At 41.7% G+C, this 27045-nt stretch overlaps 1 protein-coding gene across 10 annotated transcripts in view; it reads left to right on the forward strand.

Moving 5' to 3' along the window:
- afdna (afadin, adherens junction formation factor a) overlaps nt 1-27045 on the forward strand; it is a 314437-nt gene that overhangs the window by 124249 nt on the left and 163143 nt on the right. For 9 of the 10 annotated variants that reach the window (XM_085982002.1, XM_085982003.1, XM_085982006.1 and 6 more), the window contains exons 9-10: nt 24447-24541; nt 26651-26910. In XM_085982002.1, the coding sequence (XP_085838128.1) occupies nt 24447-24541; nt 26651-26910 (355 nt within the window). Of the gene's footprint in view, nt 1-13207; nt 13426-24446; nt 24542-26650; nt 26911-27045 lie in introns of those variants that run through there. The other variant, XM_085982011.1, reaches the window with a different exon arrangement.

Raw genomic sequence — 27045 nt, forward strand, 5'->3', positions numbered from 1 at the left:
AGCACCATATCCAGCAATGCCTCCTTCCTAGTTGGGCCAAGAACATACTGGTCATGGGGAGGACTAAGCTTACTGCTTGGCTCATTGAAAATTGCAATTGTGTTTCCACTGGAGCTATAGCAGCAGCTATTACAAATACCCTTTAACAGGAAAGCTAATTTGGTGATGGGTAGGGAACAAGTAGAGCAACTGTTTTACGGAAAAAACAGCATATTGTGTTTCGATACAGGAATGCTTATGAAGTAGAATTCTGCTTAAATGGTCCCTTTTGTTGCACCCCCCCCCCTCCCCTCCCCTCCCCGGGCTATCAGCTGATGAGCTGTGATAAAGCCCTGCTCAGCCATGGGGTCTGAGGTATCGTAATGTCCCTGCACCTTTGAGCAGTATCCACACCAAGAGGCTCCCACCACAGATCTTAAATGTCTCCGAGTTCATGTCAGTGACTCACTGGCATTTCATTTCCACTTGCACCTGGGTTATAGCCACCTGCGGCTGTATGGAAAAATTTACTACAGATGGCTGGGTAATAGTTAAGAGTCTACTGAGCCGATTGGCACATGAGCCAATGCACCACTTCAACTGCTGTTTGTGTAGACCAAGATATTTAATTCCAACCGAGTATTACCTTGCTTTACATCCAGCAGATTGTGGTTCTGCACAGTTGGTAATTATTGTTTGCCTGTCTGTAACAGACATTTTGTCTTGGGGTTGTTTTCTTAAAAAAAAAAGACTTGCATTTATATAGTGCCTTTCATGACCACCGGACGTCTCAAAATGCCAATGAAGGAGTGTAGTCACTGTTGTAATGTGGGAAACGCGGCAGCCAATTTGCGCACAGCAAGCTCCCACAAACTGTAATGTGATAATGACCAGATAATCTGTTTTTATGTTGATTGAGGGATAAATATTGGCCAGGACACCGGGGATAACTCCCCTACTCTGCTTTGAAATAGTGCCTTGGGATCTTTTACGTCCACCTAAGAGCGCAGACGGGGCTTCGGTTTAACGTCTCATCTGAATGATGGCACCGCTGACAGTGCAGCACTCCCTCAGCACTGGAGTGTCAGCCTAGATTTATGTGCTCAAGTCCCTGGAGTGGGACTTGAACCCACAACCTTCTGACTCAGGCGAGTGTGCTACCAACTGAGCCACAGCTGACAAAGTTGTAACGAAAGACATTTTTACATGGACATGTTGGCTTGACTCAACACTACCAAAAGGACCAGTGGACTGCCTTTAGTCTGGTTTCTGCCTTTTGACCTGTCTGGCTTGAGTGGCCCTAGAAGGAGTTGTACTCCTGCCACCATAGCTCATGGGGTCATAGGAGCATGCAAGCCATCCCTCTACATTATGAAGTAGGCCCTGGAAATGTTGGTTCATAGAAACTACCAGGAAAGGTTACTTTCTCCTTTCACAGCAGGTTTCTACTTCAAGGCATTTCATATTCCCCAAAAGGACCAGGAATATTGCAAGGATGTTAAGTAGTGCTGTGGGGGAGAGTTCCAACTAATTTGGCAGGGGCGCGCCACCAGGATGAAGCAGTAGAGAGGAGAAATGAGGTGCACAGAGGACTGGGAGAGACAAAATAACACTAGAATAAAGAGTAGTTCAGATATAGGCGGGATCAGACGGGGGGTGGGGGGGAATGTGAGGCAGGCTAGGATGGGTTTGAAGTGCTTGTGTGTAAATGCGCAGAGCGTGGTAAATAAGGTTGGTGAGCTGCAGGCTCAAATTGCCACTTGGGATTATGATCTAGGGGCAATAAGAGAGACCTGGCTCAAACAAGGAGGTTTGGGAACAATATTCCTAGCTACAATGTATTCAGAAAGGATAGGGAAGGAAAACAGAGGTGTGGGGTGTGGCAGTATTGATCCAAGATACTGTTACAGCACTGGAAAAGGATGATATACTTTAGGGTTGAAAGACAGAATCTATTTGATTAGAATTACGGAGCTGGGTGTATACTATAGGCCACCAAGTACTGGGAAGGAGATAGAGGTGCAAATTTGCAAGTAAATTGCAGAAAGATGCAAGAATCCATAGTGATAAGGGGGGGATTTCAATTATTCTATTATAGACGGGGAAAATAACTAGGGCAAAAAGGAGGAGGAATTCCTGAAATGTGCACAAGAGAACGTTCTTGATATGTTTCCAGCCCAACAAGGAAGGAAACTGTGATCACCATCGTTAGGTTTAGAGTAATTATGGAAAAGGACAAGAAACAATCAAATGTGAAAAAACTCAACTGGAGGAGGGCTAATTTCAGTGAGTTGAAAGGGGATCTGGCCCAGGTAGATTGGAATCAAAGATTGGCAGGTAAAACAGTAAATGAGCAATGGGAAGCCTTCAAAGGGGAGATATTCAGGTACAGAGTAGACATATTCCCAAGAGGGAGAAAGGAAGGGCATCCAAAACTAGAGCTCCCTGGATGACTATAGAGATTAAAATGAAACCAAAAAAGGAGGCTTATGATCAATGCCAAGCTCATAATTCAGTAGACACTGGTGTCCCCTAGGGGTCGGTATTGGGACTGCTCTTTTTGATGTATATTAATGACCTGGGCTTGGTATACAGGGTGTAATTTCAAAGTTTGCCGAGGATATGAAACTCTGAAATGTAGTCAACAATGAGGCGACTAATAACAGACTACAGGAGGACGTAGACAGACTGGTGAAATGGGCAGACGCAAAGCAGATGCAATTTAATGCAGGGAAGTGTGAATTGCTGCATTTTGGTAGGGAGAATGAGGAATGTCGATATAAACTAAATGCTACAATTTTAAAGGGGGTTTTGGAACAGACACACCTGGGGGTGTATGTACACAAATCTTTGAAGGTAGCAGGGCAAGTTCAGAAGGCTGTTAGAACAACATATGCGATCCTTGGGTTTATAAACAGGCATGGAGTACAAAAGTAAGGAAGTTATGCTAAACCTTTTATAAATCACTGATTAGGCCCCAACTGGAGTATTGTGTTCAATTTTGGGCACCACACTTTAGGAAGGATGTCAAGCCCTTGGAGAGGGTGCAGAGGAGATTTACCAGAATGGCACCAGGGATGCAGGGCTTTAGTTATGTGGAGAGACTGGAGAAGCTGGGGTTGTTCTCCCCAGTGGGTTTAAATCCCACTCCAGAGACTTGAGCACAAAAATCTAGGCTGACACTCTCGTGCAGTACTGAGGGAGTGCTGCACTTTGGAGGTGCTGTCTTTCAGATGAGATGTTAAACCGAGGCGGGTGGATGTAAAAGATCTCATGGCACTATTTTGAAGATGAGCAGGGGAGTTATCCCCAGTGTCCAGGTCAATGTTTATCCTTCAATCAACATCACTAAAACAGATTATCTGGTCATTATCACATTGCTGTTTGTGGGAGGTTGTTGTGTGCAAATTGGCTGCTGTGCTTCCAACATTACAACAGTGACTACACTTCAAAAGTACTTCATTGGCTGTAAAATGCTTTGGGACATCCTGAGGTCATGAAAGGCGCTATATAAATGCACATTTTTTTCCCTTGGAGCATAGAAGCTTAAGGGGAGATTTAAGAGAGATGTTCAAAATCATGAAGAGTTTTGATAGAGTAAATAAGGAGTTTCCAGTGGCAGCAGGGTTGGGAACCAGAGTAGTCAGATTTAAGGTAATTGGCAAAGGAACTAAAGACGAGATGAGAACTTTTTTTTTAAGCAGTGAGTTATAATGATTACATAGGATATACGGCGCACACAGGCCATTTGGCCCAACCAGTCCATGCCAGTGTTTATGCTCCACTCGAGCCTCCTCCCGTCTTTCCTCATCTAAATCTATCAGCATAACCCTCTATTCCCTTCTCCCTCATATTTGTCCAGCCTCCCCTTAAATGCATCCATACTATTCATTTAATTTTATAGACCTCTATTAGGTTATCCCTCAGCCTTTTTTCAAGAGAAGAGACCCAGCCTGTTCATTCTTTCCTGATATGTACACCCTCTCATTTGGATCATCCTTGTAAATCTTCTCTGCACCCTCTCCAGTGCCTCTATATTCTTTTTGTAATATGGCGACCAGAACTACACGCAGTACTCCTAGTGTGGTCTAACTAAGGTTCTAGACACAAAAGGCATCAAGGGATATGGGGAGAGAGCGGGAATAGGGTATTGAGATAGAGGATCAGCCATGATCATATTGAATGGCGGAGCAGGCTCGAAGGGCGGAATCACTAAGGAAGTGGTACTCGGTAAAATAATGGGACTCAAGGCGGATAAATCACCTGGACCTGATGGCTTACATCCTAGGGTCTTGAGGGAAGTGGTGGTAGGGATTGTGGATGCATTGGTAATAATTTTCCAAAACTCCCTGGACTCAGCTGGCAGACTGGAAAACTGCTAATGTAACGCCCTTATTTAAAAAGGGCAGTAGACAGAAGGCTGGAAACTATCATCTGTGGTAGGTAAAATATTGGAGTCCATTATTAAGGAGACCGTAACAGGACATTTGGATAATCATAATTTAATAGGACAAAGTCAGCATGGTTTTATGAAGGGGAAGTCATGTTTGACAAATTTGCTGGAGTTCTTTGAGGAAGTAACATATAGGGTGGATAAAGGGGAACCAGTGGACGTAGTGTATTTAGACTTCCAAAAGGCATTTGACAAGGTGCCACACAAGATTATTGCTTAAGATAAAAAATCACGGGATTGGGGGTAATCTGGCATGGATAGAGGATTGGCTATCTAACAGAAGGCAGAGAGTTGGGATAAATGGTTCATTCTCAGACTGGCAATCAGTAACTAGTGGTGTTCCGCAGGGGTCAGTGCTGGGTCCCCAACTCTTTACAATCTATATTAACGATTTGGAGGAGGGGACCGAGTGTAACATATCAAAGTTTGCAGATGATACTAAGATGGGAGGGAAAGTAGTGAGTGAGGAGGACATAAAAAACCTGCAAGGGGACATAGACAGGCTAAGTAAGTGGGCAGAGATTTGGCAGATGGAATACAATACTGGAAAGTGTGAGGTTATGCACTTTGGCAGGAAAAATCGTAGAGCAAGTTATTTTAATGGCAAGAAACTGGAAAGTACTGAAGTACAAAGGGATCTGGGGGTCCTGGTGCACGAAACTCAAAAGGTTAGTATGCAGGTGCAGCAAGTGATTAAGAAGGCCAATGGAATGTTGGCTTTCATTGCTAGGGGGATAGAATATAAAAATAGGGAGGTATTGCTTCAGTTGTACAAGGTATTGGTGAGACCGCACCTGGAATACTGCATACAGTTTTGGTGTCCATACTTAAGAAAAGACATACTTGCTCTCGAGTCAGTACAAAGAAGGTTCACTCGGTTAATCCCGGGGATGAAGGGGTGGACATATGAGGAGAGGTTGAGTAGATTGGGACTCTACTCATTGGAGTTCAGAAGAATGAGAGGCGATCTTATTGAAACATATAAGATTGTGAAGGGGTTGGATCGGGTGGATGCGGGGAGGATGTTCCCGATGATGGGTGAAACTAGAACTAGGGGGCATAGTCTTAGAATAAGGGGCTGCTCTTTCAAAACTGAGATGAGGAACTACTTCACTCAGAGGGTGGTAGGTCCATGGAATATGCTGCCCCAAAAAGCTGTAGAAGCTACATCATTACATAAATTTAAAACAGAAATACAGTTTCCTAGAAGTCAAGGGTTACGGGGAGTGGGCAGGAATTTGGACATGAGTCTAGGTTCGGATTGGTCATGGCCCTGTGGGTAGCGGAGCGGGCCCAGGGGCCGTGTAGCCTGATCCTGCTCCAATTTCGTGTGTCTAATTCTGTTAGATTCAGGAGATGGTTCTGTGATAGTAGATTGGCGGTTAGGATCAGATCAGCCATGATCTTATTGAATGGTGGAGCAGGCTCGAGGGGCCGATTGGCCTACTCCTGCTCCTATTTCTTATGTATGCTCCTGTTTTTCTATGTTTCTAAACCCTAGTGCCTGGTTTGCATTTTTAATGGCCTTGCTAACCTGTGGCGCATGAATGGAATGCACTGCCTGAAAGGATGGTGGAAGCAGATTCAGTAATAACTTTCTAAAGAAAATTGGATATATACTTGAAGGGGGAAAATTTGCAGGGCTATGGGGAAAGGGCAGGGGGATGGGACTATTTGGAGAGTTCTTTCAAAGAGCCCGCACAGGCATGATGCGCTGAATGCTTTCCTTCTGTGCTGTATCATTCTATGATTCTATATCTACTGTATATTAGAACTCAAAGACCTAAACTGATGCCTAAAATTGGAGGTGGTTGCACTTCCACAGATTATCCAGCCAGTGAATTCAGGGAACGTTTTAGTTGCCATAGATTTACATTAAGTAGTATTTATAGCACAGCAACAGGCCATTTGGCCCAACAGTTCCATGCTGGTGTTTATGCTCCACAGAAGCCTCCTTCCCGCCTGCCTTCATCTCACCCCATCAACATATCCTTCTATTCCTTTCTTAGTCATGTGCTTATCTAGCTTCCCCTTAAATGCTTCTATGCTAGTTGCCTCAACCACTCCTTGTGGTAGCGAGTTCCACATTCTAACCACTATCTGGGTAAGAAGTTTCTCCTGAATTCCCTATTGGATTTATTAGTGACTATCTTATATTTATGGCTCCTAGTTCTGGTCTTGCCTGCAAATGGAAACATCTTCTACTTCTACCCTATCAAATCCTTTCATAATCTTAAAGACCTTTACCAGGTCACTTCTCAGTCTTTTATTTTCTAGAGAAAAAGAGCCCCAGCCTATTCAATCTTTCCTGGTAGTATAACCTCAGTTCTGGTACCACCCTAGTTTATAAAAAAAAATGTTCACCTTCTGATAGTGCCTCTACATCCTTTTTACTATATGGAGACCAGAACTGTTCACAGTACAAGTGTAGTCTAACCAAGGTTCTATACAAGTTTAATATAACTTCTCTGCTTTTCAAGTAAAGGATATATATTTGCTTATCTACATATGGGAACACAAGTTAAGTTTCTCTGTAATTCAAAAGGCAAGACACTCATAGAGTCATAGAGTTTTACAGCACAGAAAGAGGCCCTTCGGCCCATCGTGTCTGCGCCGCCCATCCATCCCTGTCCAGTCCAATCCCATTTTCCAGCATTTGGTCCATAGCCTTGTATGCAATGGCATTTCAAGTGCTCATCCAAATGCTTCTTGAATGTTGTGAGGGTTCCTGCCTCTACCACCCTTTCAGGCATTGAGTTCCACATTCCAACCACCCTCTGGGTGAAAAAGTTCCTCCTCAAATCCCCTCTAAATCTCCTGCCCCTTACCCTGAATCTATGCCCCCTTGTTATTGACCCCCCTACTAAGGGGAAAAGTTCCTCTTTGTCTACCCTATCTATGCCCCTCATCATTTTGTACACCTCAATCAGGTCCCCCCTCAGCCGCCTTTGCTCCAAGGAAAACAACCCCAGCCTGTCCAGCCTCTCTTCATTCATAGCTGAGGCGCTCCATCCCAGGTAACATCCTGGTGAATCTTCTCTGCACCCTCTCCAAAGCAATCACATCCTTCCTATAGTGAGGCGACCAGAACTGCACACAGTACTCCAGCTGTGGCCTCACCAGCGTTTTGTACAGCTCCATCATAACCTCCCTGCTCTTATATTCTATGCCTCGGCTAATGAAGGCAAGTATCCCATATGCCTTTTTAACCACCTTATCTACCTGTTCCGCTGCCTTCAGGGATCTATGTACATGTACACCAAGGTCCCTCTGACCCTCTGTACTTCCTAGGGTCCTACCACTCATTGTGTATTCCCTTGCCTTATTTGTCCGTCCAAAATGCATCACCTCGCACTTTTCAGGGTTAAATTCCATTTGCCACTTTTCCGCCCATCTGACCAACCCGTTTATATCGTCCTGTAGCCTGAGGCTTTCCTCCTCACAATTTACCACCCCACCAATTTTCGTGTCATCTGCGAACTTACTGATCATACCTTTTACATTCTCATCCAAATCATTTATGTAGATCACAAACCACAAGGGACCCAGCACCGATCCCTGAGGTACCCCACTGGACACAGGCTTCCAGTCACAAAAGCAACCTTCGACCATCACCCTCTGCCTCCTGCCACTCAGCCAGTTTAGGATCCAACGCGCCAAGGCACCCTGGATCCCATGGGCTCTTAACTTCTTGACCAGTCTCCTATGCGGGACTTTGTCAAAAGCTTTACTGAAGTCCATGTAAACCACATCCACAGCATTTCCCTCATCCACCCCCCTAGTCACCCCCTCTCAAAATTCAATCAGATTTGTCAGACATGATTTACCCTTGACAAAGCCATGCTGACTATCCCCGATTAATCCTTGCCTCTCCAAGTGGAGACTAATTTTGTCCCTCAGAATTTTTTCCAATAATTTCCCTACCACAGATGTTAGACTCACTGGCCTGTAATTCCCTGGTTTATCCCTGCTACCCTTCTTGAATAATGGTACTACGTTAGCTGTTCTCCAGTCCTCTGGTACATCCCCTGTGGCCAGAGAGGTTCTGAAAATTTGTGTCAGAGCCCCTGCAATCTCCTCCTTTGCCTCCCACAGCAGCCTGGGATACATCTTGTCCGGGCCTGGGGATTTATCCACTTTTTGGCCTGCTAAAACCGCTAGCACCTCCTCCCTCTCGATGCTAATATGTTCAAGTATGTCACAGCCCCCTTGCCCGATTTCTATGTCTGCATCGTCTTTCTCCATAGTGAACACCGATGCAAAAAATTCATTTAAAACCCCGCCTACATCATCTGGCTCTACACACAGATTGCCACTTTGGTCCCTAATGGGCCCTACCCTTTCCCTGGTTATCCTCTTGCCCTTAATATACTTATAAAACATCTTAGGATTTTCCTTTATTTTGCTCGCCAGTGTTATTTCATGGCCCCTCCTCGCCCTCCTAATTTCTTTTTTAAGTATGCCCCTGCATTTTTTATACTCCTCTAGGACTTCTTCCGTCTTTAGTCTTTTGTAACTGCCAAAAGCCCCCCTTTTATTTCTAATGCATTTTTGTATATCCCTTGTCATCCAAGGTTCCCTTTGCTTGTTGGTCCCACCCTTGACCTTTACAGGAACATGTTGGCGTTGTACTCTCTCTCTATTTCCTTCTGAAAGTCTCCCACTGTTTTGATGCGGATTTTCCTAGAAGTAGCTGCTCCCAGTCCAATTTGTCCAGATCCTGCCTTATCATATTAAAATCGGCCTTCCCCAATTTAGAACCCTTATTTCCGGGCCGTCTTTGTCTTTTTCCATGACCACCTTAAATCTCACTGAATTGTGGTCACTGTCGCCAAAATGCTCTCCTACTGACACTTCCACCACTTGCCCGGCTACATTCCCCAGAATTAGGTCAGTACCGCCCCTTCTCTTGTAGGACTTTCTACATGTTGGCTCAAAAAGCTCTCCTGGATGCACTTTAAGAATTCTGCACACTCTGACTATCCCAATTTGTTGGGGAAGTTGAAATCCCCCACTATTATTACCCTATTATTTTCGCACTTTTCTGAGATTTGCCTACATATCTGTTCCTCTATCTCCCCCTGACTGTTTGGGGGCCTATAGTACACTCCCAGCAAAGTGCTTGCCCCCTTTTTGTTTTTAAGTTCTACCCATATGGCCTCATTAGAGGAACCTGCTAATATATCATCCCTCCTTACAGCAGTAATTGACTCCTTAATTAATATTGCAACACCCCCTCCCCTTTTACACCCCCCTCTGTCTCGCCTGAAGATTCTATACCCCGGAATATTGAGCTGCCAGTCCTGACCCTCCCTCAACCATGTCTCCGTGATAGCAACAATATCGTACTCCCATGTGTTCAACAACAACTTCAGTTCATCCACCTTATTTGCAAGACTCCTTGCATTAAAATAAATGCCTTCCAGCCCTGCCATATTCTCTTTTGCCTTCATATATTTGCTTTGCCTTCCCAGCTGACTTGTTTTTCCCTCTGTATTTGGCTGTAAATCACCCCCTACTATAGCTCCACTCTGTACCCCATCCCCCTGCCAAGTTAGTTTAAACCCCCCCCCCCCCCCCCCCCCCCCCCCCCCCCCCCCCAGCAGTGCTAGCAAACCTCCCCGCAAGGACATTGGTTCCCCTCTGGTTCAGGTGTAAACCGTCCTCTTAAGCCTCTCTGCATCAGCAGTCTGGATGCAGTATCTCCAATATATCTGTGCCTGGTTGATTAGTATATCAGAGCCCCATTGCTGAAAGCTACCTACTCAGCTGTGTGGCAGATGATCCATCCATTTCAAGTGCTGGGATCTGTAGGCACATCATTTTCTTTCACACGTTGTAGGAACTTTTACAATCTTGGTTGGTTCTGGGGGAATTGCATGCTGAGCATGACCATAAAAATTTGCATCAAATGTAATGCAGGCCAGTGTTGCATGTAACTTCCTGCTTATCCCATTTATAAATCTCCAGGACTTGCAATTTTAGCAGCTTTTATATATTGTTAGTGCTGCCAGTTTCTCGAAGCACCGGTCTTGTGCTAAGACTGGCACAAGAATTAGGACAGACTGCATATTCCTATATTCTATATTCCCTTGAACATAGAAGATTAATGGGTGATGTAATTGAGGTGTTTAAGATGATTAAAGGAGGGGATAGGGTAGATGGAGAGAAATTATAGTCCAGAACAAGAGGAGATAACATTACAATTAGCTAGGTTGTTCAGGGGTGATGTCAGGAATGGTAGTGGAAATCTGGGACTCTCCCCAAAAAGCTTTTGAGGCTAGGTCAAAATTTTGATTTAGATTTTTGTTGGGTATGGATATTAAGGGATATGGAACCAAGGAGGGTAAATAGAGTTAAGATACAGATCACCCATAACCTAATTGAATGGTGGAACAGGCTCCAGGGGTTAAATGGCCTACCACTGTTCCTATGTTAACCCAGAATATCTGCGAAAAATGCTCTACCTGGCAGCGGTTTAACAGTTACTTGCAGCTGGCTGTGCAGTATCTGCGCTTTGGAAACCCGGTAACATAAGCATGAGACTTGTGCAATATAAAAGCACCGAGAAGAACAGTGTTTTTGTCTTCCAGCTTTGAAAGGTACTCTGCTGTTTGCTTCACAATTTCTAGACTTCTAGAACCAGGTTCTGTAGTTTCTAGAATTTGTAAGAAGGGAAAATAGTGTGTGCATTTTGCTGATTTCTAGTGCTTTTGATCTACTTTATTGCATTAACCATGTTCCTTCACCTTAACATGGAGCTTAAGAAGGGCTGATACTTTGTTCTAACTTTGAGAGGCGAGTAATCTTGAACAAGTCCACTTTAACAGATTGTGCTCTTTTTAGGGCATTAATCTTCTACTTATACCTCATGCCAATAGCAGACTTAGTCAACAGATTTTTTTATTTTTCAAAGACTTTGCATGCACATATCTTTTTATCTCTCCCAGGCCACTCGTAATCTTTAATTTCTGGTTACTTATAATTAAGTATACCTAGACAATGTCTTAGATCATTTTACATTATTCATGTTTTTTAGTAGCCCTACCTTTGCTACTGTTTGCCTCTGTAGTTGTTGATACTTCTGACAATTCTGCCTGCAAAAAGTGAAAAATCAGTTTCCTTTTTAAAACTCCTTTTTCTGTGACTTAACTTTTACTGCCTTTTTCCATTTATCAAGTCCTGTACCTGATGGTGTCCAATCCAACTTGATGTTTCTCTTGAACTGTGGCTGCAGCCAGGAGGCTTTCACAGATAACTAATTTCTTCTAAGAATACTTAATTTTGAGGTTTAATATTTATTTAAATGTATAAATATTTTGTCAAAAAGATGAATGAAAGTTGGAGAAATTTCTATTTCTACGACATTTTTCCAGTGATGCCCTGAAATGGGAGCATATCAAAAAGGATGTAAACCTTTAAACTTGTTGGCAATTATATTTTACAGTTTTTCTAAATCTGCAGTTCAAAGAAAACACATTTATTAGAAATGTGTTTTATATTGATTGAAAATGAGTAAGTATTTGCTTTTTAGGTACATCATTACACATAGAATCATAGAAATTTCAATTCAGAAGGATGCCTTTTGGCCCAGCATGCTTATGCTGATACTAGCTCTACAGTAGAGCTGTGTGCTCTAATCCTGTTTTCCCCATTCCCTTTAATGTTTTTCATGAATGTCTCAATGTTTCAGTAGCTGTAATAACACATTCCGTATTCTAATCACCATTTATGTGGAGAAAAATACTAATATTAGATATCTGCAGAAACCTGAAACCTCTGTCTATCCCTGGCAATGATTTTTGTCAATGCAAACTCCTATAAAATGATAGTTACCTTGAAGTTGGAAATATACAATAATCCATTCCAAAGTTGTGACTAAATAGTAAAGTGCAGTCTTAAGTTGGAAACGATGACAAGTTGCATTAGTACATGGGTTCCATTGAAGATCTTTACTTAGCGTCATTATTGCAATATGATTTTAAATTTACATTAAAACGATTCAGTAGGTAGAAATGTCTATTGGTAAATTATTGCCATTCTATGGCATTTCCTCTGCAAACCTGTCAAAGAACACAGTTACAATTTTACTACACCGAGCACACAGGAAATCTTACTGCTCACAAGTTACATTTTAATGTTTCCACTAGAAAAGAGCATTTCCTTTTTTTAAAGAAAAGTATTTTGCCTGACTTCCTTTTTGATTTATGCTGCCTAGCCTTCTCGCCTCTGACTAAAAATAATTCATAGTGCCCAGGGGGCTATTCTATTTAGAGTAAGGAAAGATATGGAACTGTGGTTCAGGATGTAACTTTCTTAAAAGGTCATGAATTCTATGACTTTTCTCGCTGCTTCTTTGTTGCTCCATCTCCTTTCCCCTCCCCAGAGTTGATCTGTGCATTACCTATGTTATGTATAACTTTGGAAGATTGAAAAGTACAGTTGGATGACTTTTTCTGTCTTTTATCTTTTTCTGGAATGAGGTGTATTTACTGAAAGGGTGATCTCTCTGAAAATATTGAACTTGTTTATCTAAAGTAGAACTTGTGTAAGAACAAGCTGAGTAATATCTGAACCTAATCAAGGGTTTTCAAACAAGTTCAAGAGGGAGGAATAATTCTGTCTTTAGTTTACTTCGAGGTAACATGCGTAAAATGCACTTGACAGCTGACCAGGCTCGTATTGTACATTTTAATGTATCTAACTGCTTGCAGTGTGCTTTGCAGAAAAGTTAATCAGAAACCTTGCTATCCAGATTGCAGGATATCTAGTGATCTGATTTTCAATGAAATGTGTAGATTCACTCATTTAAATGGAAGAAATGCATGTATTTTCCTGTTGCAATTTCACAGCTTCACTGTCTCTTTCCTGTCCTTTGCATGATCTGCATGGTTTCTATCCTGCTGATCTGCCTTCACCTGGGTCCTGTGCATGTGTCCTAACCCCAGGGAGAAGGAATCCTGTTGCTTACTACAACTGTTGCCCACCTGAAGGTAAATGCACATAACTCACTTAGACTTATTTGCTTGCAGTATTTTTTTTTTTAAAAAGTCACTCTTGTGCACCGTTGAAGGAAAAGAGCTTTACATAGTATCAGATATTAGTTTAAATGGATTTGTTGGTCAGTTTTTGGTTGAACTACTGCACTCCATTCACCATTTCAAAATGTTTCTGTAATAAAAGGCTGCTTCTGAACATTTGTTTATTTGAACGCCAATAGTGGCAGTTTTAGCAAGTAACTTCAATGATCAGACCTGTGCATTAATGTTTTTGATCAGTTTTACTATAGAAGAGCATTTTGGTTCAGTTGTTTAAGCTGGTGAGTAACTGAACCAGAAAGATCAGGAAGGTTTGATGCCTAGCCTATAATGGATTAATTGCTGGGGTGACATTGGTGCTGTATTTGGCGCCTCTGCCATAGTTACAGAAAATTGCCCACTTGTACCTAGGCTTGTGCATGAATAATGACCACTTGGGCAAGGTACTGTGTGGTGATCTGTATATGTGGAATTTTGCCTAAAATAAAGGGTCAGTGCCTTCAAGAGGAGAAAATTGGCAAGAAAAGGATGCAGATTTAAATAATTAGAAGAAAAATGATTAGATTTGGATGGTTACAAGCGTTTAGAAAACTGTATCCAAATTTGAATTGACAACTATTTTAGTTTATTAAAAAAGTTGCAGGGCAAGTACAAAGAAACATTGGCTGTGAAGAATAATGGTTAAAGCAAACCAGGCAGCTAGGAAAATCACTGAATCGTCAACACTTTCAGCTGGAGCCCACATAATTCTCCTTAATAATGCACTGGAGGTTCATTTAGTTGTTTCTTTGCAGCAGTTAGCAGCATTGTTGCCTATGTGCATCACTATTTGTCAGTATGTCATTAATTTTTGTCATGTGAATGTGAAATTCCTCTTTTGCACTGAAAATGCCCCTTTTCTCCTCACACATCAGTTATAATGGATGCTACATTGGCTGAAAACATTGCTGACCCGTCTGCTTCCATAGTCAAAAAATTGATTTATGAACTATGAAGATGTGACTTCAACGCTTTGAGATTAGATGTCTTGGGTCAAATTTAGATTAATCGCATGTTTCAGAAACAAATCTTACAAGGGCAGGTTTGATTTTTTTTCCCCATAAATTTCACTTTTGTTTACTTTGAGATTAGGACTGACAAATTTTATTCTCGGGGAAAACTTAATCACCTTGGAAGACGATGAGCTTTATGGTAGATTTGCTGTATTGTGATAGTTGTGAAGTGGTTGAATTTAGTGTGCCCATTGTAAAGCAGTCAAAGAAAACTTCCTCCATCTATATATATAAAGCGGCTCTTCTGTCTGTCCCGATGTCTGTCTGTCCGTTCTCTATACGTTTGAAAGTTACAGAGCGTACCGACGCGCGCGTCGCCTCAAAAGAAAGCTTGCGATTCCGGACCGTTCATAGGCGTATTTACGTTTCGGCCGGACAAAAATCCCGCCCGCGGTATCCCAAAAACGTTCAGCGTTCCGCTCATTAGCATCTCATTAGCGACCGTGTGATGTCGGTCGACCAATCGGACGGCGGGTTCCTGGCGCGTGCCGTCCTACTGTCGAGTGACTCGACGATTGACCAATCCTACGCTTCGGTAACCTGACCGGTCGACCAATCGGTGCGTGTGTGGGCGGGCCTTATCCTTCTGAACCGAGGTGAGTGGCCGCCATCTTGCTTCCATTCTTTTTCCTGCTTTCTGCGTCTTTCTTTTCAAATATACATTTCCAGCAAAATAAAATTGAATTTATTAAATTGTTTTAAAAAAAAACTTCATTCATTTGTAAATATTTTTTCTAAACTGAACATTCTTTTTCCTACCTTTTCCCGTTTTTTTGTTAGGCCTGAAAGCCTGGGACTTTCTTGCCCAGCCAGGCCTCTCGCTGCGAAGGCCAACATACCATTTGCCTTCTTAACTGCCTGCATGCTTACCTTTGTGTCATTCTGTCTTCTATTCCTCATGCATAGTTACTATGGATGTGAACTTTCCAAAATTTCTAACACCCACTATTTCTATACTTTAATTTACCATGCCATCTAGACTTGGTTTATTATGACCTTTGATTATTCCAGTTCCTTCATACTGTTTCTTAGATCACTATTCCCTTAAAATTGGATGCATTCTTCTGCATTTAAATCTATTTGGGAGTATAAAATACGTCAGTGGTGAAAAATTGTCGGGGGTGGGGGGGGGGGGGGAAAGAGAGAAACTTCCTCATTCATATCCGTCACACATTGCAGGAATAAGTCTGAATCATTGGGAAGAATCAAAAGGGTGCAGTCTCTAAAATGTTATCAGTAACCTCATGCCACCTGCACAATCCCTTCTGACATTTGCAATTGTCTCTTGGGATTGGTGTACAGTTTTTCCCTTGTTGACAAAGTGCTTCACTTGTTGAGTAAACCCTTCATTTAAAGAATTTTGATCGGCAGCAAACATTAAAACTTCTTCAACCATGGCAGTGACCAATGACTGTTGCCTAGCATCCAAATGTGAGATATAAGCTGTTGTGAGCTTTGTTTTTGAAGTTTGGCACCCAGCAACTGGGATCCGTCTGAAAGATGGGGGTCATTCTACATGATTGAGTCAGACATGGGAGTTATTTGTGATACTGATCCCTGGATGGTTTCTACTGCATGGCCAATGTTCCTCTAATGTGGTGCTGATTGGTCCACTCAGACCTAGTTTAGTGTCAGCTGGCCCTGTGGGCTGCTATAACTTGATTTGCACCATTCTTCAGCTTTTTTTATACATCAGTGAACCCATAGAGTGCCTGTCAATGTTGAGGGAACAGCTTCTGTATTGATTTGTAGTGGAGAAAGTTAGTGCAGTTAAAGCTTAAGTAGGAGGCATGTGGATGGATGCCAGTCAGAACTAGTGTTTTTTTTTGTAATGGCTAGATTGGTCAAAATCAGTGTTGAGCTCCAGCAAGTGTTGAGCATTTATCCTGGGGCATTGTTTCAATAGATGCTGTGTCTTTCAGCTTCCTATATCCCAAGTATTTCTCTGGGCTTGGCGAGCACCAAGATGAGCAGAATTGGGGAGGTATGGAGTCCATGATGAGGTGGATTATACAAAGTCTTTGAAATGAGTTTGATTTTGTGCTTATGTTTTTTGCCTTCAAACCCACAAGATACTGGAATGTGCAGCAGTTATCTCTTTTGGGGGGCAATGGCAGGGGCAAACATTGCAATGCTGGGGTCAGGGAAAGTGCAGTGAATTGAAATTTTCAAGACTATGGGAACTATCTTCCGATAACTTGCGGAATCCTAAATGTGTTGGCAACTGAAATTAAGGGACTGGGGTATTCGATATTCAGGAAAGATAGGCAAAAAGGAAAGGGAGGTGGGGTAGCATTACTGGTTAAAGAAGGGATTAACACAATTGTAATGAAGGATATTAGCTCTGATGATGTGGAATCTGTATGGGTAGAGTTGAGGAAAAAAACGTTAGTGGGGGTGGTATATAGACCTCCAAACAGTAAGGCGGAGGTTGGGGATGGCATTAAAAGGGAAATTAAAGAAGCGTGCAATAAGGGCACAGCAGTCATCATGGGTGACTTTAATCTACATATAGATTGGGCCGACCAAATTAGTAACAATACTGTGGAGGAGGAATTCCTGGAGTGTTTACGGGATGGTTTCCTGGACCAATATGTCGAAGAACCAACCAGAGATCAGGCCATCTTAGACTGGGTATTATGTAACGAGAAAGGATTCATTAGCAATCTTGTTGTACGAGGCCCCTTGGGTCGGAGCGATCATAATATGATCGAATTCTTTAAGATGGAGAATGAAGTAGTTGACTCGGAGACTAGGGTCCTCAATTTAAATAAAGGAAACTACGATGGTCTGAGGAGCGAGTTGGGTAGGATTGATTGGGGAATGGCCCTCCAAAGGGTTGACGGTGGATAGGCAATGGCAAACATTCAAAGACCGAATGGATGAACTACAGAATTTGTTCATCCCAGTTTGGCATAAAAATAAACCAAAAAAGGTGACTCAACCGTGGCTAACAGGGGAAATTAGGGATAGCTTAAGATCCAAGGAGAGGACATATAAATTGGCCAGAAAAAGCAATAATCCTGAAGATTGGGAGCAGTTTAGGATTCAACAAAGGAGGACAAAGGGATTAATTAAGAAAGGGAAAATAGATTGAGAGTAAGCTTGCAGTGAACATAAAAACTGACTGTAAAAGCTTTTATAAATATGTGAAGAGAAAAAGATTGGTGAAGTCAAGTGTAGGTCCCTTGCAGTCAGAATCGGGGGAATTTATAATGGGGAACAAAGAAATGGCAGACCAACTAAATACATATTTTGGTTCTGTCTTCACAAAGGAGGACACAAATAACCTCCCAGAGATGCTGGGAAACATAGGGTCTGATGAAAGGGTGGAACTGAAAGAAATCAGTATTTGTAGGGAAATGGTGTTGGGAAAATTGATGGGACTGAAGGCTGATAAATCCCCAGGGCCTGATAATCTACACCCCAGGGTACTTAAGGAAGTGGCCCTAGAAATAGTAGATGCATTGCTGGTCATCTTCCAGAACTCGATAGACTCTGGAACAGTACCCATGGATTGGAGGGTAGCTAATGTTACCCCACTATTCAAAAAGGGTGGTAGAGAAAAAGCAGGGAATTATAGACTGGTAAGCCTGACATCGGTAGTGGGGAAAATGCTAGAGTCCATTATAAAAGATGCAACAGCAGAGCACTTGGAAAGCAGTGACAGGATCGGACAAAGTCAACATGGATTTACAAAAGGTAAATCACGCTTGACTAATCTACTGGAGTTTTTTGAGGATGTAACTGGTAAAATAGATAAGGGAGAACCAGTGGATGTGGTGTATTTGGACTTTCAGAAGGCTTTCGATAAGGTCCCGCATAAGAGATTAGCGTGCAAAATTAAGGCACATGGGATTGGGGGCAAGGTATTGACTTGGATAGAGAACTGGTTGGCAGACAGAAAGCAAAGAGTTGGAATAAATGGGTCGTTTTCCGAGTGGCAGGCAGTGACTAGTGGGGTACCACAAGGATCGGTCCTAGGACCCCAGCTGTTCACAATATATATTAATGATCTGGACGAGGGCATTGGATGTAATATCTCCAAATTTGCAGACGACACAAAGCTGGGTGGGAGGGTATGCTGTGAGGAGGATGTCGTGAAACTCCAGTACGATTTGGACAAGTTGGGTGATTGGGCAGAAACATGGCAAATGCACTATAATGTGGATAAATGTGAGGTTATCCACTTTGGTGGCAAAAACAAGAAGGCAGATTATTATTTGAATGGCAATAGATTGGGAGAAGCGGAAGTGCAAAGAGACCTGGGTGTCCTTGTGCACCAGTCGCTGAAGGTAAGCATGCAGGTGCAGCAGGCGGTTAAGAAGGCAAATGGTATGTTGGCCTTCGTAGCAAGAGGGTTCGAGTACAAGAACAAGGATGTCTTGCTACAGTTGTACAGGGCCTTGGTGAGACCACACCTTGACTATTGTGTGCAGTTTTGGTCGCCTTACCTGAGGAAGGACGTTCTTGCCATGGAAGGAGTGCAGCGAAGATTCACCAGGCTGATACCTGGGATGGCAGGAATGACGTATGAGGAGAGATTGTGTCGATTGGGCTTATACTCACTGGAGTTTAGAAGATTGAGGGGATCTCATCGAAACCTATAAAATTCTGTCAGGCCTGGACAGACTAGATGCAGGAAGGATGTTTCTGATGGCCGGGGAGTCCAGAACCAGGGGTCATAGTCTAAGGATAAGGGGTAAGCCATTTAGGACTGAAATGAGGAGGAGTTTCTTCACCCAGAGAGTGGTGAACCTGTGGAATTCTCTGCCACAGAGGGTGGTGGAGGCCAGTTCATTAAATATATTCAAGAAAGAGTTGGATATATTTCTTAAGGTTAAAGGGATCAAGGGATATGGGGAGAAGGCAGGGACAGGGTACTGAATTTGGATGACCAGCCATGATCTCATTGAATGGCGGAGCAGGCTCGAAGGGCCGAATGGCCTACTCCTGCTCCTATCTTCTATGTTTCACTTGGGTACCATAGCAGAGTTTCAGGGAGGCTTAAATAAAAACTATCTGAGATGACATTCTGCCCTTGACCAATTGAACATATTGTACAAATTCTTCAAAAAGATCAAGGTTGCTTTGTTTCACTTCATTCAAGCATTCTGCCTCAGAGACTGTCTTGCAGTGAGCCCCAGGATGTTTTGTTCGATTACAAAATATGTCCACTGCTCAAGAAATTTGATATTTTGTACAATTTTTTAAAGTGAGTATCATATGGTCCCTTTTCAGCTTTCCATTTGCCCCCACCACGGAAGTTCCCTGATGGGTCTACCATGCATATGCTGCAATCATGCACTGTCTAAATACAGATGGAATTATTGTCAGACCGTGTGTCTGGAATCTTAATAGGACATCTGTTATACCATAAAAGGAAAATGAAAGCCGATAAGATGTACTTTTTTCCCCCCAAAGTACTTGCTCATTCTCTTCCCCTGCCCCTATTTTGTAGGCCAAAAATTTACTGGCAAGAATCTTAATTTTAAAAAAAAACTTCATTTTTTGAGCCGCAGATAAGCATTGTGCAAGATTGGGTGTGACCCCTACTAGGCTGCACTATTTACATTTTAAGATATCAATCAAGATTCTTAAATGGTAGATTTTTTTTTCCACTATAAATTAGGGGAGTAGTTTGAACAAAAAGTACTTTCCTTACCCTATGTTTGTTTATCATCTTTAGTACCCTCAAACTAGTAGCCACACAAATCAGCAGTGACCACACTGCAAAAGTAATTCAAAAGCAAAATACTGTGGATGTTGGAAATCTGAAATAAAAACAGAAAATGCTGGAAATAGTCAGCAGGTCAGGCAGTATCTGTGGAGAGAGAAACCGAGTTAACGTTTCAGGTTGATGACCCTTCGTCAGAACTGGAAAAGGTTGGAGATGGAACAGGTTTTTAAGCAAGTGTAGGGGCAGGGAGAGGGGAGAGGAAGGAACAAAAGGGAAGGTCTGTGATAGGATGGAAGGCAGGAGAGATTAAGAGACAAAAGGGATGCTGGTGCAAGGCAAAAGGAGATGGTAATGGGACAAGTTAAGAAACAAAAGATGACTAGCTGAAGTGTAAATGGCACTGGCAGAATGATCGACAGCTGCCATGTGAGAATTAAAAAAAAGATAGGAGCAACGGTTATCGTCTGAAATTGTTGAACTCGATGTTAAGTTCAGAAGGCTGTAAAGTGCCTAATCGAAAAGTGAGGTGCTGTTCCTCGAGCTTACTTTGAGCTTCATTGGAACAGTGTAAGAGGCCGAGGACAGAGAGGTCAGAGTGGGAGTGGAGTGGAGAATTAAAGTGACAGGCGACCGGAAGCGTGGGGTCACCCTTACGGACTTTCCGCTCCACTCCCATTCTGACCTCTCCGTCCTCGGCCTCTTGCACTGTTTCAATGAAGCTCAACGTAAGCTCGAGGAACAGCACCTCACTTTTCGATTAGGCACTTTACAGCCTTCTGAACTTAACATCGAGTTCAACAATTTCAGCCCATAACCTCTTATCTTTTTGCAATTATTTTTTTTACCTCTTCTCTCTCTCTCACATGGCAGCTGTCGATCATTCTGCCAGTGCCATTTACACTTCAGCTAGAGTCATCTTTTGTTTTCTAACTTGTCCCATTACCATCTCCTTTTGCCTTGCACCATCATCTCTTTTGTCTCTTAATTTCTGCTGCCTTCCATCCTATCACAGACCTTCCCTTTTGTTCTTACCTCCCCTCCCCCCTTTCCTTGCCCCTACACTTGTTCCATCTCCAACCTTTTCCAGTTCTGACGAAGGGTCATCGACCTGAAACGTTAACTCCGTTTCTCTCTACACAGATGCTGCCTGACCTGATTATTTCCAGCGTTTTCTGTTTTTACTTCAACAGAAATTCATTGGCTTTAAAGCGTTTTGGGAATTCCTGAGGTGTGAAAAGCACTATGCAAATTTAAATAATGAATCGTGTTGCATGTGGCCCTTTTGTTGTGTGTGAAGCTGATGAGCTAGTTTGCAAGCCTTGGCAATCAAATCACCATAATAGCCATAAAATTAAAATGAATCCCCTCATCCTAAATTCCCATACAATGTTGTGTCCTTAGAAATGTTTCTTTGGTATCTGTGACCTTGCTGGCCTCATGGGTTTAGTTGTCAAATTAAAAAACAATATCCACTAGACTTCACCTCAACATTAATGTTCAAACAAATACTAGTGGATTTTCTTTGGCTTTGCCCACAGAAAGTCAGAACAAAGTGAATTTTCCCAAGTGCATTGGTGATGCTGCAGGTGTAAGTATAGGGTTCTGAAGCTTCATCTAGTGGTAGAAGCATGCAGCTGCTTGTGTGACTCACAGAATTGTGGTAGGTGGTGCCATGCATAGCAATTTAATATTATAAATTAAAGTGTGGCAAATTTTTTTGTGTAGAACAGTGAGTGTTAAAGAATCAAAAGAATTGGTTTAGAGAATATACTGTAAAGAATATTGTGTGCAGTTGTAGCTGAAAGATTCTTGTAATTGATCACATTTGTCACACTGTAGATATAAATCAAGATGGTTGCTTAGTTGATTTCTCAGGGAAAAAATGACACTCGCATATTGCAATCTCAGAACACTGGTATAAATTGGAGAAAAACCTGTTTTTAAAAAAAAAAAAAAAAAAAATGAAATTTCATTTAGTCACAAAGAAACCAGTGGTCCTAATTATGAATACAACCCCTAGAACACCAGTTTAAGACATTCCAGAATGCTTTGTTATAATGGAATTTGATTTAATCAGTTGCTGTAAACTAATGACCCTGTTAATGCCTCAAAGTTCATTCTAAAGTGTCAGCCTCCTGTCTAGGTACTTGTACTTGGAGCCTCTCTGCTTTCTGAAAATGTGCTACTTAACTTGGATAGCACAGGGTATGTGGAGTAGATCTGAAAGGCAGTTCCTTTGAGCGCAGTAATTCTACAAGTGAAGATAATCTCCACATTCCTAAACCCTGAAATATATCTAATGGACTGCTGACTTTAGTAAATGGAGTAACTGTCAACATTTATAGGACATTCTCTAGATAAAAATAGTGACCAAAATCCAAATTGGGATATATATGTACCATACTACTGTACTGTAGAAGTAAAACATGCTAATTACTGAACTTGGAAGTGTTTTGGGTCCAAGTGTGCAATGTTGTTAGCATTGGCTCCTTTTGTGATCTGGCAAAATTCCTAGAATACAGTATTTGATTGTGGGCTAATATTTTTATAGATTGCCCAGTGTACCTTTTAGTATCCTTGTAATTGATTTACTCTGTTACTTTTTACATTTGGGTAGTGACTAGGAATTGTTTATAAAAAAAAAAGTTAAGTGCACATGCAAATCATTTTTCCCAGTACATAAAACTTCCCTCTTATACATCCATTCATTGGTGGGAGCATGCAGAGATGGTTAACACATGCTTAGTTTATACAACTACTAGCTGGAGTGCCCGGCGGTGCCGAGGGTTTTTTGAGGGCATGTTGTTATGAAAAAAGTAGAAATAATTTTGTTGCCGAGGGAACTGAAGAACCCGCTCTGTCTCGGGCTGCGTGGTTCTCTCTCTGTAGATACATGAAAAGGGGGGAGGGGAAGGAGGAAGGAGAGAGAGAGAGGGAGGAGGGGGGGGGTAGGAGAGGGAGGGAGGGGGAAGGAAGGAAGGAGGGGAGGGGGGGGGTGGAAGAGAGAGAGACGGACGGACGGAGCCTAGCTCGGGCATGGCTGGCGAGGAGAGTTCGAGGCCTGAGGAAAAACAGCTTACCTACAGGGTTCAGCTGGGTATCCGTTATCGTAAAATGCCTCATAAAACGTTAAACGCGAACTTAGTGTATCATGCACTCCTTCGCAAATGGATGTTTTTTAAATTTTAAAACCAACTTTTTTTTGCTGGAAATCTATATTTCACATCATTTAATCCCCATCTGCATCGTTTCTGGCATTGCCTCCAGTGGTTAATGTGTCAATACTAATGAATCAACAATTTCCTCACCTCCATTACCATTTTTTTTAGCTTGAAGTCCGGCAGGTGTTTAATGGCCGCCGCTCAGCTCCCGCTCCTGCACTAACGGCAGTTTGAATGATTAGGCCCCGCCCACCCCGTAGGATTGGTCAACCATCACGTCACAATGCTAATGAGTGGTAGGATTGGTCAACCGCTAATGAGCGGATTTTTGAACGTTTTTTGTATACTGTCCGAACAATTTTTGTCTGACCAATAAGTAGTCCGTCCGTCCATCCCTCCATCCATGTCACGTAATCATTGATCAGTTGTTGAGCACTAAAGTTGCTAATATGTACAGAACCTCCTTGTAGTGGGCTAAATCTGGCTGTAGTGGGTCAAATTTTAACTACTGTAGCTGCAGGTTATGCTTTAGCTTGAACAGAGAAAACCGGTTTAAAACTTGTGTAGTTCTGTATCTGAAAAGCATCTCACTTACAGTATATTTGCTGTATAGAATAAGTTATTGCCAAACTTTATTTTTGCAAATGTAAGTACTCAACCAGGTGAGCATTGCTTTAAAATCTATGCAATTGCTTTGTGTTTGAGTCATTGGTGACCAAGGAACAAGATCCTGTTAATATTAGAATGAACGGTTCCTCTTGTCACTTTGTGTTTGCATGTACTGCCTTTCCAGTTTAAATCCACAACAGGAACTTTGCATCAAACATTTATCCTAGCCTAATGTAATTGCACTGTTTCGTAGATCCAAAGAAAACTAAAAGGAAGAGTTTAAAGTTGTTGAAATTCCACATCTGATTCCAATAACTAACTTCCCACAGTTTATACTTTCCTTAGTTTTTTTTGTTAAACTCATGTGCCAAAATGACAACAAACGTAATTTTTTAACAGATATAAAATGTGTGAAATATAAATGAAATAAATAAAGTGCACACAGGCTAAAGTGCATATTTTAAAATGTTGCAGATGGTTCAGACTCCAGAGATAAACCAAAGCTCTACCGTTTACAACTGAATGTAACTGATGTTGGCACTGACAAGTCAGATGAGAACTCCATACAGGTAAGAATTAGTTTGTATAGCCTTCTAATCAAAAGTGGCTAAAGAAAAACCTGTGCACCGCATTTTCTATTTTTTTAAATAAACTAAACTTGCAGCTGCAGTGCCTACTTGCATTGATATAGCTCTCCCGCTTTGGAATGACATCTCAAAACACTCAGATTAGAGAATATAATAATCATGAAAATGCACTTCAGTTGTAGAATGCCAGCATGTATTTCAATTCCAAGGCAATGTAAAATTCAGGTTGTTCTCAAGAATGTATTTTCTTCCAACCTGAACTAGTGCTGTTGTGTCTCGACGGTTTTGAATTCAGAGCACTGAGATCAGTTCTTTGTGGTCCCCACTTCGTTCTTTTATGGGAGTAGTGTGTTTGCCATATCGTTGACCACACTGCAGTTGAACAATCATACAAAACATATTCATCTATTTTATAGATTGTAAAAGTGGGACAAATTCTATGACTCTGCATTGTTGTCAAAAGCCTAAAGAAGCAAATGAACACATCATTGGTGTTCATTTTAAGTTTGCCACAATCTGTTGAATGAGAGGAAATGGGTTCAAGTTTAGAAGAGGAAAGGTGCAAAGACTTTTGGTTTAACTGCTTAACATAAATGATCATGAATGTTTGGAATTCACTGTCTCGTGAGGCAATTAAGACTGATGATGTGGAAAATTTTAAGGGCGAACTTAAATATTTGAGGCAGTGGGTGATTTGAGAGGTATTAGTGTTTGTGACCAGCCAGATTGAGTTCCATAGTCTTTGATCCTGTACATTTGTTTTTCTTGCTTATTCTAGAATAGGCAAAATGCACAAAGTTCATGGACTTTAGGATTTACATTTTGTGGAGAATTTTTGTGATGGTCAAGTTAACTACCTGTTAACTTTGCCATCTCCAGAGTCTGCACCAGGAATTCAGATCTGGTATTACATGGTGCAGATTAAAAATAAAACGTCCCCTACTCTAATTAAAAAAAAAAATAAAAAAAAATGCCATAGCACAATGCTTCAAAGAGCACAGCCTACTACATAGTTCACTCAGTCACATGCTCTGCTTACCACTAGAATACAAAAGGCTGCCATTTAAAACATTTGTAATCTGATGACGTGGCACTCTGTCATCAGTACTGTAACTTCCTCTTGTACCATTTTAAAGGCATATTCCTTATGGTTCTTCTGTTGCTAGTTTAAACTATAACATTTCCTTTGAAATGGGGAGGCAGAGAAACAAAAAGTGTACTATATACGTTGCACGTAAGCAACAGCAGGTGAGAAGTGAGCAAGAACCTCAATAATGCCAGAAGTTACAATTGTAGAACAATACGCTGTAGACTGAATTGTGCTATATAGGTAAAGCATGCAATGCACTTTGCAGACGCGATGAGTGACTTTGAAATACAGTATTGCAATTCTGGTTTGGTAGCGAGAAGCTGCTTTTTTGCTTTGGAAGTAAATATGTGGTACCTGTCTCAATTACTGTTGATCACATTGGGTCACTTTTCGGAGAAGCATTCCTCAGACAGCCCTTGAATTTCTCAATGGAACAACACCTAGTGAGCACTAATACTGCATTTAAGCAAGCGAGCCAACTTCGTTGCATTGCCTACTTAGTGTGTGGTCTTGGCAGATTTGATGTTACTTCAAAAGACTGCATGAAGAGGTCCAGAAAAGCTCTTAAAATGGCATTATAGTTGTAAGCAAAATTTGTCTTTTCTATGCTTGGCTTTTTTTTATACTGCTTTTATTGGAGTGCAAACTAGAGAAACTAAAATCGGAACAGAAAATTGAGTTAGCTTTGTGCCATATGCATTTTAACAACTTATTGTTTGTAACCAGATACTCTAGTCTTCCAATACCGATGCATTTCTATAACTGGTAACTATTTCCAAAATTGTGTGCTGTATATAATTTACACCATTTATTAATGAGAATGCATTTCAGAAATGAATAAAAATTCCAATTAGAAAATTGTCAAAAAATGTAACTGACTACCAAGTTTTCTTTTAAAGAAACAAGTGGATTTAGAGCCCAGCACTTTAATGTTTTTTGTGAAACAGAACAGTTTTAAATGGAATTCTTAGTTTGCTCATAAGCTTTACTTGGTTTTGTAGCTTTTTGGTCCAGGAATTCAACCTCATCATTGTGATCTTACTAACATGGATGGTATAGTAACCGTTACCCCACGCAGCTTTGATGCTGAAACGTATGTTGATGGGCAGCATATTACTGAGACCATCATGTTGCAAAGTGGCATGAACATTCAATTTGGGTCATCACATGTGTTCAAGTTTGTGGATCCTAGTCCGAACCATATGGCCAAGAGACCCATGGATACAGGACCTATGGTCAAGGGCCAGAGAATTAAATCTGGGTAAGTTTTTATGATTTAGAATGTGTGAGCTGCGCTTTGTAGGCTGGTTTTAGTTGGGGGTATTTACTGTGATGAAATATGTCATTCATCAGACTCTGTATTTAACTACATATATTGTATTGCCTGCTCCTGTGT

The sequence above is a fragment of the Somniosus microcephalus genome, chromosome 3 (assembly GCF_052327205.1).
Source record: "Somniosus microcephalus isolate GS21.2 chromosome 3, FLI_Smic_1.0, whole genome shotgun sequence".
Lineage (NCBI taxonomy): Eukaryota > Metazoa > Chordata > Chondrichthyes > Squaliformes > Somniosidae > Somniosus > Somniosus microcephalus.